Source organism: Phalacrocorax carbo, chromosome 1, assembly GCF_963921805.1.
Source record: "Phalacrocorax carbo chromosome 1, bPhaCar2.1, whole genome shotgun sequence".
Taxonomy (NCBI): domain Eukaryota; kingdom Metazoa; phylum Chordata; class Aves; order Suliformes; family Phalacrocoracidae; genus Phalacrocorax; species Phalacrocorax carbo.
Window position 1 is genome coordinate 97,709,610 of NC_087513.1, and position 13,264 is coordinate 97,722,873.

Below are 13,264 nucleotides of genomic sequence, written 5' to 3' on the forward strand. Positions count from 1 at the left end.
CAAGTAGTACAGGCTCGGGTTGAAAGCCCCTTCATTTCACTGATCCATTACTCCTTTAAATGGCACACTAAGGACTGCCAACATGCTTCATGAAATTAATTGAGGAAGAAACCATACCTACTGGGGCAGCTTGTTCTGACAGTGAAACGGACACTCGTTTAGGCCATGCAGGAGCTGTTTAATAATGTGGAGGTAAAAAGAACAGCTTTCTCTGTTGAAACAGCAAAGGCAGTGGCAGTGGGTAGGGGGAACAGTGTAGGGCAGAATTAGCCAGCAGGGATAACTCGTTTGGTCTTGCAAAAAGAGCTGGGGAATAAGTGGGCCCAGCTTCTGTTTTGTTTACATCACTTGAAAGATTTCCATTTTCACAGGGGCACTCAGAGTTCCCGTTTCTCTCCCATGAACGTGGTGGGAGCTCCCCACCCTTTTCCAGACAACTGTGCATTTGTTCTCCTAGTTCGTTCTCCTCAGTTGTACTGGCGGAGATGTGCTGTAGCACTCCTCACTGGAAAGCCTGTTGTCACAGATGTAGGGTCTTTGTGGTTCTCTGTGGCTAAAGCACCAAAGCATGTCAAAGCTGGCTTATGAGAAAGCTTTGTTTAAACATTATTTGCACTGAAAATGGTCCTGTTTGTTTTTAAGGCCAGCCTGAAGACGTCATTACACAAAGAAAAGTGGTCTGCGCTTTGCCAGGTACTGACGTGACCCTGGTATGCAACTTCCCAAAATCACACAACACCTACATAATACAGACACAGTGGTCCAAGACTGATGACACTCAGTTTTCCATGATAGCTGTTTATCACCCTGCTTATGGCACCAGTTACTTCCCATTTCCTGAGGCTTCTTACAACTTTTCGGTGTCCTTCAGCACGAGGAAGTGCTGCAACTGGGATGCTACAGAGTCTTTGTGTTTCCCCGATCCAAACATCACACCTGAGTGCAGTCAGTGGGCTCTACATCTGAAAAATGTTACTGTCTCCCTCAGCGGGCAGTACGAGTGCACTTTTGCTTCTTACCCATATGGGACAAAGGCTACAAAAATTCAACTTATTGTCAAGGCAGAAGGTAAGTGTTTATAAATGAGATGTTGCATTTTCGTGATGGGGGACCGGGGGTGGGAATATCAGGGTAGATGACCATTTCCTGGTCAGTGATGGTGATTTGTTTGGGGTTTGCAATGGTGCCACTGAATGCTGCTGTCTGCACAGTTTCCTATTTACCAGCCACACTTTAGTTGCTATTATCCAGCTCCTGATTGGGAAACCTTATTTGTCTGGAGGAATATGAAGTTAGATAGCAAGGAAAAAAAGTGATGAGATGGGCAGTTTCCACTTTTTCATTTTGGAGAAACACAGTGCAGAGTAGCCTGGGCAAGCAGCTCAGGGTACAGTGGGACCAAGGACACTGGGTCTCCAAACCACGCTGTGCTGCTGCTATGGATGCGCAGCACTGGGTACACAAAAGAGAAACACCCTTGTCTGATCAAGGCTTGAGGCTGAGGGCTGGTACCTGCAAGGCATGCTGGATGTTAACTCAATGGAGGGATGTGTGTCCTCACTGTAAAAAATGAACTGGAGCAAAGCAGGGGATTGCTTAGGATGATCACAGGAACGGATACGTGGCTGCTTCTGGCAGCCAAAAGGAAGCTGGAAAGCAGCATGACTGTTCTTGGTAAGTAAGCCTCAGGGGACAGCACGAACTCCAGGGAGGATATTTAAATTATCCTGGCAAAGGAACAAATGGGTTTAAATAGGATGTGAATGGATTTGACTACAAATTAAACAATGGTGGCAACCATTAGTGCAGCAACTTTGGGAACAGCTGTTTAATGCCAGCTGTGAGGGCAAAAGTCCAAACTGCCATGAAGACAGAGCTGGGCGGGGATGTTGGGCAAGCTGGACAAGCTTCTTGTTGTGCACACGGGGGACTGGATTTGATGACTGCAGAAATCTCTTCCTGACCCAGGTTTCTGTTAACGAGCCAAGAAGGATTAAATAAATGCAACAAACCTGGCACGGTTTCAATTCAGAGTTGCAAGGCCAGTGTGCTCACCCTGCTTGTGCCTAGGGCTATAGATGCACCACATGTTCAAGGGTTAGAAGCAGGCTGGGTGCGGGTGACCTAAAGGGTAGCAGAGGGCAGCAGAGCACCGGGGCAGCAGTATCCATCCATGGGTATAGCACTCCCAACGCCTCTTTGGCCTGCGTGGTGAGGCCAGACCACGCAGGAGCGACATTGGTCCTCCTGCTGGATCACATAGGTCCTGAAGCAGAAGGAGCCTTGAGTCCATGGGGTCAGAAGCAGGGCACAGCTCCTCAGCAGTGGACTCCCTTCACTTCACTGCCTGCTTCAGGCAGACTGGCAACTCTGTACAAACAAACTCCGGGTCTTATGCAAGCCTCATACGCAGGGACATTTAAACCAAACTGTCACCTCACTCCCTGATGGCCCCTGCATGGCAGTGGCTCCAAGCATTTTGGTTCTGTTATCCCAGAGTCACATCTCAGGGGTGACACAGCAGTACCTGCCTGCCCTGACAAACTCGTAATGGCAAAATTAGAGCTAGCATCTCTGCATGTGCCAGAGAGGATGGGTGTGTTTAAACAGTATGTGTTGGATAACTGTGTCAAGGATGAAGCTGCCACTTCACCTGCTCGGCAGAAGCGTGCTGGGTAATCTCCCCTTTGGGAATTTTCCTGCACTTCACAGGGCAGAGGGGCTGGATCAAGTGGAGAGCAGTGAGGTACAGTGCTGGTAATCATACGAAACCCTCCCATGCTTCTGTTCTTCATGTGATTTTTCTCTGTCTCTTCCTTACTATAGTAATAGTGCTAATCAGGTATTGCTCCTTTTCTCTTGCTGGTGCATCTGGTTGATAGTAGCATGTTCAATGCTGTTATTGCTGTCTACATGTTAAACGTGGGCAGCTTTTGTTCATATCAGCATCACTGTGGCTTTTTTTCAGAAACTGCATGATGTAGCAAGCTGTGCTACTGATAACTGCTTGCTAGAGAGATGTAAAAAAATTCAGTTTGCAACTTACCTCTTGCAGATTTGTATTTTAAGGTAACTAGACGTTTTGCAATGAACCACTTCCACTCCAAAGAAAGCAAAAGACCTTAATCCAGCCTACGAGTGGGATGGAGAAGGGTGCTAGTCATTAATGACATACAGCTCCCAACTACATCAAAGTAAAGTGAATCCAGATGGATTCAACTTGTAGATACTGCAAAAAGCCTACAGAGCAGCAGGCCTACGTCGGACTGGCAAACATGGAGGACCTCAGCTGACAGGCTGTTTATGGAGATGGAAATCAAAGACAGGGGGGAAATAAGCAGCTGGGACACGTGACTGCAAGAACAAGCAGAGGCTGTTTGCAGACTGAGCTTCTGGGGTGACTACTCATCTTCATACTTCTCGTACTCTGCACAGCACTTTTGCATGGTGGCTTGTCCCAGCAAAGTCTCCAGTGCAGTTTTCTTCCTGGGGAAGCTATAGATTTGTTTCCTTTACCCTTTCTTTATCAGTTCCACACTACCCAACCCCTTTAGGACTTGTGCATTCTGTGTCCTGCTGTGATAGCTGACTCGTCAGCTGCTTCGCTCTGGTGGAGAGCGGAGATGAGCTGCTTCTGTTGCTGGGTCTCCTGGGCACCACTCTGGGTGCTGCCTTGCTTCGCATTCCTGTGGCACAGGCTGCATTCCGGTTACTGTCACTTTGTGCTTGGGTGCCAGACATAAAGGAAGTTACAGTCATCAGAAAGTCCCCACTGCCAAATAACCTAGCAGTCAGTGACTGCTAGATATTCTCCCTCCCCTCAGGATAAAAAATAAGTAAAATATGTATCTATTCTGCCTCAGCATGCAAGCCAGAGCTACCTGGGGGGCAGAGTTTCCCCGCAGTGTGGGCTCATGCCTGCCTACAGGGAAGATGGAAGGCAGGTCTGTGCAATACAGCATCAGCAGGGAGGCTGGCCGGCATGGCAAGCTGCATGGCGCTACTGCCCGCCACCACACTGAGGGCTGGAGAGATCACCAGGGCACTCGTAGCATCTCCTAGCTATCACCACTGCTCTTCCTGTTTAAATGCATACATGCACACAGACACAATGTTTGTACCACAGCTGTGCTCTCTTTGGTCCATCTCTCTGCCCTTCCACAGATGGACCAGAGCCCTGGACAGGGAATGGGTAGCGTAGGAGGTGCTGAAATGCTTTTATAAATAGATGACTAAAGAAAGAGTGACAAGTCCTCTGCTTCTGGTAGTGGGCAGGTTGGAGAATAAAAAAAAAGGAGAAATTACACTGAAAAACAGGGTTAATCTTAACTTGCCTGACACGCTGAATACCTTGCTTAGTGAAAAGAAGGTCTGCAGATATCGTCAGAGAAAAGGAAATATTGAGGAAAAGGAAATATTCACAACATTGATGTGAAGGTTAATTGCCTCAGAAAAAAATCCTAAGAGAAAAAATGAATCTTCAAATTATTCTCAGCTCCAAAAGGAGACATCTTTATCCTGCAGTTAAGCAAAGGTTTTTATAAATTGCCCCAAAGCTCGGGTAAAGCTGTGAATTAGAGTCATGAAACTGCATCTAGAATCAGATGCAGAGCTTTCACTCAACAAATATGTCTATGGGTAATGGTTGAAAATTACAGTTCCCTTCTAATCAAAAAAGTGCCTGTTTTTTGTACGGAAGACTAGTCAGCACTGGTTTTTAAAGCACAATGGACACCATGTTTCTGATTTTCCTTTTTGGGCTTTTTCTTGTTGTTGCGATGACAAAAGAGGAGCAGCACTATGTGAAGGAAGTGCAGTTAAACCAGACTTTAGAGATTCCATGCCTCGAGGACACGACCTCAGAAAATTTGTCCAATTATCCTTTGAAATGGCTAGTGGTAAGTACTTTTCAACTCAGGTACAAATTTCAGAAGGAACTACAGGGTATTTCTGCAGATTGAAATAGAAATGCTAGACTTTACTGTGTCCTGCAGAACCTGCTAAACAAAAGGTATTGGTCATGTTGGACTGTGATAATAAAGGGAAGAAGTACAAACATGGTTTTGCAACACAGACATCACAAACAATAGCTGTTAAAGAAATAAGGGGTGAAAAATCCATCTTAATTTCTTTTAATTTTTCAGGACTACATGTAAAGCAGGTCTGCGGAAAGTGGCAAAGAACTTAGCAAATATACAAAACTAAAATATTCCTTGTGTTGGATTTCTCAGGGATTTTTGCTGTAGTGAAGCTTTAGTATCACTGAAAAATACACTGTTACTGCGTAGGGTAGTGACATATCAGGCCACTTTGAAACAGGAAAAATAAAAGGGAGCCGACTGTAATGTTTTGGGGTTTGTTAACCTCTGTGTCACAGATGCATGCCGAAAACATGCAAACCCAGTTATCTAGCTAACCACATAAAAACTATTTTTAAGTAATTTGCTGCAAAACACAAAGCTTGTTATATTTTTGTACTGCACATCATTTTCCAGATAAAGATTCGTATGCATGTTTAAAGGAACCTTTTAGCATTAATCTCAGTGGGTAGAGATAAGTACCAGCCAGCAGTGTCCTTGAGCTTTGCCTGTTAATTTCTATCTATTGTCACTGAGCAGCTGTAACTGTTGAGGGTTTTCTTGAAGGTGATTTTCAAATATTTTAGGTTCTTTAGTCTTTTGTCCCAGCTTATTATCTATTTAGATCTCCCCTTTGCCGTGCACTCTTAGTATTAAAATTCTCAATATTTTTTGTAGGGAACATCCTTGTCCTTGCTACTTTTTCATGTTGCTAGTTCACTCTACAAAGTAGTGGAGGAAGGCGAAAAAAAAAACCTCAAAGGTCAGCACAATGACATATGTGGGTTGCCATGCATCATTCAGAATACAACTTGCAAATATCTACCGAGGCTCAGATGTCCAGGGTGTGCTGGGCTGCAACTATACCTAAGGGTGGCTGGCACACAGGCATTAAAGGATGATGAATTTTAGCTATTCTTCTCGGGTTCTCACTATTTAAAATCTAAAAGAGCAAGGATTTTCTTGTAATTTCAGTCATAATTAATATGTATGGGATGTTCAGCACAACTTAAAGATTGCTGCAGTGTGAAAGCAGCTCTGTTGCCCTCTCTGCAGGTTGCAGAGATCAGGACTCACAAGACAGCTATTTACTCCATAGTTCATTGATAAGATGGTGCCCACTGTTGGTTTCGAAGTTCTGGGAGAGAATGTATATGGAAAAAATTAGATGTTACAAATATCCACTTACTACTATGCAATGCTAGGGGTGCGAGGGAAGGTTTTCATAATGGGAATAGAGCAGGTCTACAAAAATATTTTGGGGGTGTGTCAGGTCTTCACACATTGTGTGGGTTGCTTTTTTCACAGGGGGAAAATGGCAGGAAAGAGGAGCTTGTGATCAAGGAGCCCTCCTGTCCGACAGTGTACAGGAACAGCAGCGTGCTCTACAGGCAAAGAGTACTTCTGAGTTTGAATAACACGCTAAAGATTTTCCCCACCAAAATCATGGATGATGGCAGGGTGTTTTCCTGCCACGTGGTGTACCACCCGGAGAGAGTCCAGAAGAGCAGCACCACCGTGAGAGTATTTGGTAAGGGGCTTATGCCAACTGCCCACTTGCACTTGAAAAGATAACATTCCCGTCTGGCTCTGAAGGCAGTAGCTTTTGAAATACACTGGGTTTATATATTTATATATATATATACACATATATTTATATTTACATTGTTGGGGTTTTTTTTCAGCTCCAAAGAGTTAAAATGTTAACAAATAACCCCATAGTTCTTAGGAAGAATTTGAGACCATTCCTTCAATTTCTGGCATCAAAAATACTAGATCTATTGCATATATATCAACACCACTGACATGCACGTTGTCACTATCTCACCCTAAAATATAAGCTTATGTTGACATTTTTTGCAGGTTACAGGTAAGCACCTTGGTCATCAAGATTTCCGTGCCTCAGTTACAGAACTACTATGCTGCCTGTGGATAGGAAATTATGGCCAAAATTTAGTGATCAACTAAAGCAGTTTGAAACTATCATTGTTGCAAATTTGCATCCTCAAAGGCATGTGATGCTCAGCTGCTGCCGAAGGCTCTGGCCTGAAAATAAGGTCCTGGCTAGGCGTCTCAAATATTTCAGGAGTGGCAGAGCCCAGGTACCGCAAACACATGGGCTGGCATTTCATGCTGGAAGCCTTCCCCATCTTTAGTTACTTGCTCTGTTCCCTTTCTAGTGACTTAGGAACTACTCTACCATCACATAGATACAACATAATCAGAGCAATGCTGCCCACTGAAGACCAGGCTGTATTTTCTGCTTATAGAGCAGTTGGTATGGAAAACATAATTCCAACACGCCTAAAATGAATGGGTGTTAAACAGTGGGTCTGTCAACCATCCCTTGACTGTAGCTGCTCGCCTGAGGAAGCCCACGGCTTGGAGACAGCATGGCCATGTGAGGATGATGCTCTGAATGTAAAGAAAGATTCAACAGGCAGCAGGGGAAAAAAAACCAAACAAACAAACAAACACAAAACCTGTGTCTGGGGGCTGATGCAAGAGAAATAAAAATAGGAGTTAATGATCTAAAATTTCCTTTTGTGTTTGCATGATTCAGACATGGGCTTCACTTTTAGAAATCAACATGTGTCAAATAGCTACAGTGTTACCTGGGTAATCGTTCAAGTATACTAACATATTTGCATTGTTCCTTCCCTTCATCCCTGCTGATGCTCTTGCCTTGGTTTGTGTATCTGTTAGCCTAAGAGGTTGCTTTATTTGGCTTATTCTCTGAATTACTGTGTCACATGCATGCACCCACATCAGCATATTAGTGCAATGGGGGGAGAGGCAAACAAGAGAAATCAACCACGGCCCTTGGTGGTGAACAGCCTGTGATGCTCCCAGTAAGTGCCGTCTGGCTTTGGACCAAGCTGCTGTGCCATCAGTCTCTCTCACAGGTGTCCTGAGGGCAGTGTTAGGTGGAGGGGCTCCCTGAGAGCTCATTTGTGGTGGGTCCTGAGGAAGGTCTTTCAGTCCTCTGGCCAATCGAGTCCAGATATTGGAGGAAGTGCATTTTTGTGCTCTTAGCCCTTTCACATCTGATATTTTGGAGGTAAAATAACTATTTTGCATGCCGTCTCACTCTTTTCTGTTACCATTACTGAAGTTACACTGTTTATGATTGCCTCCTACCAGCTTTTCTCTGTTTACCTCTCTTGGTCTCCGCTCCTGCTGCAGCGTGAGAGCAGAGGGTCCTGAGCCACCCCTGTGCCAGCCCACATGGTCATGCACTGGCAGGGCAGGAGCTGGCAGAGACAGTGGCCAGAATAATCCAGCAATCTCCAGCTGACATTTGGGGACAGACAAACAGTCACTTCAGATGACAGGACATCTCTTGTTCCTTGTGCCAAAGCTAACCAGGGAATGAAGAAATGAACATTTATGTCCTAGCAGGTAGACCCCTCCTCAAATGGCCAGGGCAGGATCTAAAGCATGATAGTAAGCATATACAACATCAATAACACATTATATTGGTTATATCTGTCATCCTGCCCATTAGAAAGGATGCAGCTAGGGAACCAAGCCCAGCTGAAACCTGGGGAGATTTTCCCATCTCAGCAAGCCACATCTGCCCCTGTCACTCAAAAACTTGCGGAATTGAATGCCACAGGTTGGGTGGTATGAAAGAAGGGCGTGGAGGGCAAGCAGCTAATGTACCACAGTGCTGTAATGGGCAGGAGGAGAGGAAGGTACTGTCACCTGGGGAAAGCTCCTTGTGCAGGATCTCTCTGACAAATGCCTCAGGTCTAACTAAATACAGCAGAGACAGCCCAAGCCTGAGGGGCAGCAGTCGCACTTCCCCACAGATGCTTTAGGTGGCCTGAGTATGATGGAGAGCTGGGTGGGAGAGGATGGGGAAGGCATGAACAAGTCTCTTAATGAAGTTGAGAGTCTTGATAGGTGGAGTAAAACCAGACATTCAGTCAAGAGGGCTTTTTTTAAGAGGGTACTTTTGGACTGAAATGCTTTGATATATTTCTTTTCTAGAGCAGAGTCCTTTTTGATACAATTTTCTGAGAAAATATATGGTCTTTTCACATCTAACTTTGCCAAATATTGATTTCTCTTTTTATAAGAGTAAAAGCTCAGTAGCAGAAACTACTATACTAAATATTGAATTTTTGCTAGACCCAAAACATTGGTAAATATCCCAGCAAGACAAATGAATGTCAAACTGTTAACAGAGATGAGATGTTAAATGGAAATGATCTATTAGATCATTCAGAGCTGTGCTTGAGAGCTGCCTGCCTGAATAGTTTTCCAGTAAATATGTCTTAGAGAAAGGAAAGGACAGCATCCAATACAGCTGTGGAAAAGCATACCCGTTCTCATAAAAAAAAGGAAAAGCAGGCATTAGACTAGATGTTATTTAGTCTCCTAACTTTTAGCTGCAATTAGAAGATCCAGTTTACCAGACTGTGTTTTACATATGGAAAAGTGCGGACATCTTCTGCTAGCCCTACTACCATCTGTACAGTTTTGGCAAGGCAGAAACAAGGATGAAATCTTAAGACATTCATTTTCTGATAGGAAGAATACACACGCACACACACACACAAAAAAAGGAAGTTCCACCCAAGAAGTACCCTAAGTCCAGAAAACCATAAAGCCATGATAATTAAATATAAGTCACTCCCAGGCATAATCCGTCAGTAACACTACACAGAAAAACAGAAATTAAAAAAAAAAAAAAAAGAAGGTGGGGAAGTCTTCGGTGGATTCACTATATAAAACAATGAGAAAACTTCAGTAGCTCACCTCAGAGGGGAATGTAATGAACTGAGGTGACCCTATATCAATTAACTGGGTTAGGGGGGGGAAAAAAAGGGGGAAAAAAAAAAAAGAAAATTATCTTAATGGGAGAGATTTGAGTGAGGCTTTAGTTGGAGAGAGAAAGAATTATGGATCTCCTAAGTAATTCAGGGGCTGCACTTGTTTCCAGTCCAGTTTTAAGGCTCAGAAAGGGCCAGAAGCACATTTTGTCCAAGGCTTTTGAGATTTGCACATATTAGCACAGTTTCAACAGTCCTCACTTATCAAGTCAGTTCGTATTACGGCAAACCAGTGATCCCAATGCCTAATTTAAAAATGCCAATTTAGAGAGGCTTACGGTACCTGATAGCTTTTATCTATACAGTCAGCCTCACCCAGAACTAAAATGCTGTGGAAACAAAAGAAAACACTTTTTCCATCTCTTGTGGATGTGGTCATCGGAGACCCACTGCTCTCATGCGAAGGCGAGCTCTGGGCTTCTCGGCAAGGCAGGAAGTGTCTGTGGTGTGATGCTGTCTGTCCAGGCAACAGCATGTGGATAGTTGGTACACAAAATGAATCAACATTTTTTGCAATGACGAAAGTCTTTGCAGATGACTTTGGCAAACACCCAGAGGAACCGACAACTGGGGAGTGTTTTATTTCAGCAGGCCTGGGAAGGGTGGCTCTGCTGCTCAAGCCATGACTGCAGGATGGTTTGAGCTCGCTTCTCCAGCAGAGCCACTCAAGAGTGATTTAGGCAGTGAAATACATCATAGATCTTGTGCTAGTAGCTGCTGATACATGCTTGTAAACCACTTCCTTGACCTCAAATTGAAGCTGTGCAAGCTTTTATCTTGATAAGTGTGGGGGTGGATGTAGGATTTAATTTTCACTCTTTTTATGAAACAGGGCTGTTAAGTCTCATTAGAAGCTCTTACTGTGACCTTCAGTAACCATTTCACTAATACATTTCTGTTTGCTTTCTAGCCTACCCTGAGATCTCTGTTAGCCTGCAGGAGGGCTCAGCTGGCACCTCGCAGAAGGTGAGTGATTTTGGAGTGAAGAGTAATGCCCATGACCATTACTGTGCACTGCAGCGAGGCCAGGCAGGCTAAGCTGAATCAGGCATAGGTGGGACTTCCAACGTGACCAAGCTTACAGGCTGACAAGTGACTCGATGAGTTAATGTCAGCCATTCATACCCTTTCTTCTGAGGGATTCCCATACCTGCAGCAGCTAGCTGATTCAGTGAGCACAAACTGGAGCTAGATAAGGGCTTCTCCATGGTGTGGGCAAGATCTGTTTTTGTGTTAGCCCTAGGGAAGGCTCCAGGACAGGGTCAAGAGGCTGTGAGGAGTTGGTGGTGTTGCAGGGGGGTGGGATGCTCCCTTTCCCTCCCCATCTGCTGGCTACCGCACAGCAGCCTCGAGCTGTCCTCTCCACACTGTATAAAATCCCTCTCCAAAGAAGGCCACCCACTACCCAGGATGCTGCTCCGAGGGGGTAGGCAACGGCAGCCCCTGCCTGCCACACAAGCCCCCTGGGTACAGGGAAGAGCAGGTGCTGTGGGAGCAGTGCTTGGGGCACCTACATGGTCTAGTGTGCTGATGGAAAGATGATGATCTTGTCAGGCATAATGTGTCATGCTCCCAGCAGAACTCAGCTGGAGAATCAGATGCCAATGGAGGGACTGGATCTAAGTCTGAGGGCCCCTATTTAGAGCTGAGCACTTACACATGTGTTTTGGGGCCTTTGTTTTATCACTTGCTTGGCAATGGCAAAACCTAAAGGGAAAGTCTGCTGTACTACACTGGCTGTACTTGGCGTAAAACATATTTGTGGCCCATATGTCTGACTAGCAAGCCACTCTGGCAACTAGCTCTGACACTTTGCTTCCCGTTGCATCCATCCAGGTGCAAGCATTCAAGATTAAGAAAGTTTTCCTTGGAAACAGTGCTTGTGGGCAGGCAGAACCTTGTACTAACCATATCCATCTGTTGTCAGACAAAACATGAGTCAGTTTGTTCTGCAAACCCAGTATAATTTTCCTGGTGGCCAGTTTCCAGGTGTGGTGTTGGATATTGCGGGCTTTTGTCTGCACAGAGCAAGAGGTGCTGCTGTCATGGGACTGGGCAATAGAAACTCTTCCAAGAACTTCTGTCCATTCTTTACCTCCAAAGAAAACCAACTCCTTTCCTTCTCTTTTCCACCCTTTCTTGCAGGGCTTAAATCTACTTTGGATGTCAGATTTGTATTTCTTCATAGGAAGCATTTATAAAAATATTATGAACTAATAGTGGCTGAAAACTAAGGGAATAATGAAAAGAGGAGGAAAGCAATTACACTACGAGTTCAGAGGTTATTTACCATGGCAAGGAAAGCATTTCAGCTGAGTAGTTTCAGTCTTCATACTGAATGATTGACTTCTGCTGGCTGCAGTGCATCCAGCTTGCTTTCAACTAAATGTGTGAACCGCTTTCTTCAAAAGTAGGAACAAGAGGGCTTTGTGCTGCGTGAGTAGCACATGTTTTTTTTTCTTTTTTTTTTTTTTTCTTTAAACAGACAAGGCAATTTCTCTTAATTGCATGAGTTGCTAAGTAAATGTAATGGGGAACATCCAGGCAGCATGAGATCTCCTGCTCTGCTAGTGCCCAACCCTTCATGCAGCCTTGAGGTGGGTGTTGGTCTCTTCTCCCAGGTCACTAGCAAAAGAACGAGAGGAAATGGCTTCAAGCTGCATCAGGGGAGGTTTAGATTGGATATTAGGAACAATTTCTTTACTGAGAGAGTGGTCAGACATTGGAACAGGCTACCCAGGGAGGTGGTAGAGTTGCCATCCCTGGAAGTATTTAAAAGACATGTTTATGTGGCACGTCAGGGCATGGTTTAGGAGACATGGAGTGTTGGGTTGACTGTTGGACTTGATGATCCTAGAGGTTTTTTCCAACCTTAATGATTCTATGACTCTATGGTTTTTGAGATCCCTCCAGTGCTGCCTATCTAATGCTTGATGAGTAGTTAAGTTGAGCACAAATACTGACTTTCAGAGCAATTGACATATAGCCAGGGCTGCTGCATCTGAAGTGTGCAATTCCTTGTGACTTCTGGAAACCTCTTACATATGATACCCTCTACAAAGGTAGCTAATTTTGTATATTCAACACATCATTGTGCTAGGCTAGGCAGTCTTTTTGTGGGTTTTGCCTCCTCATCTGCCTAACAAAGGAAGGATTTACATGACAATGTAAAGTGTCTCACTCTCCCCTCTCACACCCGTGCCTGTTACCAATGCCAGTATTTCTCCATGTTGGAGCCTCTTCCAAGGCACTGGGCTGGGGACAGGAGTGTGTGGGAGGTCACTTTACGTCTCTCCGGCCACAGCACAGGACTTGGAGGGTGTTGGAGCCCCATCTCCCCACACC

The 13,264-nt window shown here is 44.8% G+C and overlaps 1 protein-coding gene across 1 annotated transcript in view; it reads left to right on the plus strand.

The window, feature by feature from the left end:
* The window catches only part of CD96 (CD96 molecule), a 32,876-nt gene that overhangs the window by 5,022 nt on the left and 14,590 nt on the right, over positions 1 to 13,264 (plus strand). Inside the window, exons 3-6 of the mRNA XM_064468327.1 lie at positions 643 to 1,068; positions 4,789 to 4,898; positions 6,387 to 6,609; positions 10,830 to 10,885. Coding sequence (XP_064324397.1) covers positions 643 to 1,068; positions 4,789 to 4,898; positions 6,387 to 6,609; positions 10,830 to 10,885 — 815 coding nt within the window. The remainder of the gene's footprint in view (positions 1 to 642; positions 1,069 to 4,788; positions 4,899 to 6,386; positions 6,610 to 10,829; positions 10,886 to 13,264) is intronic.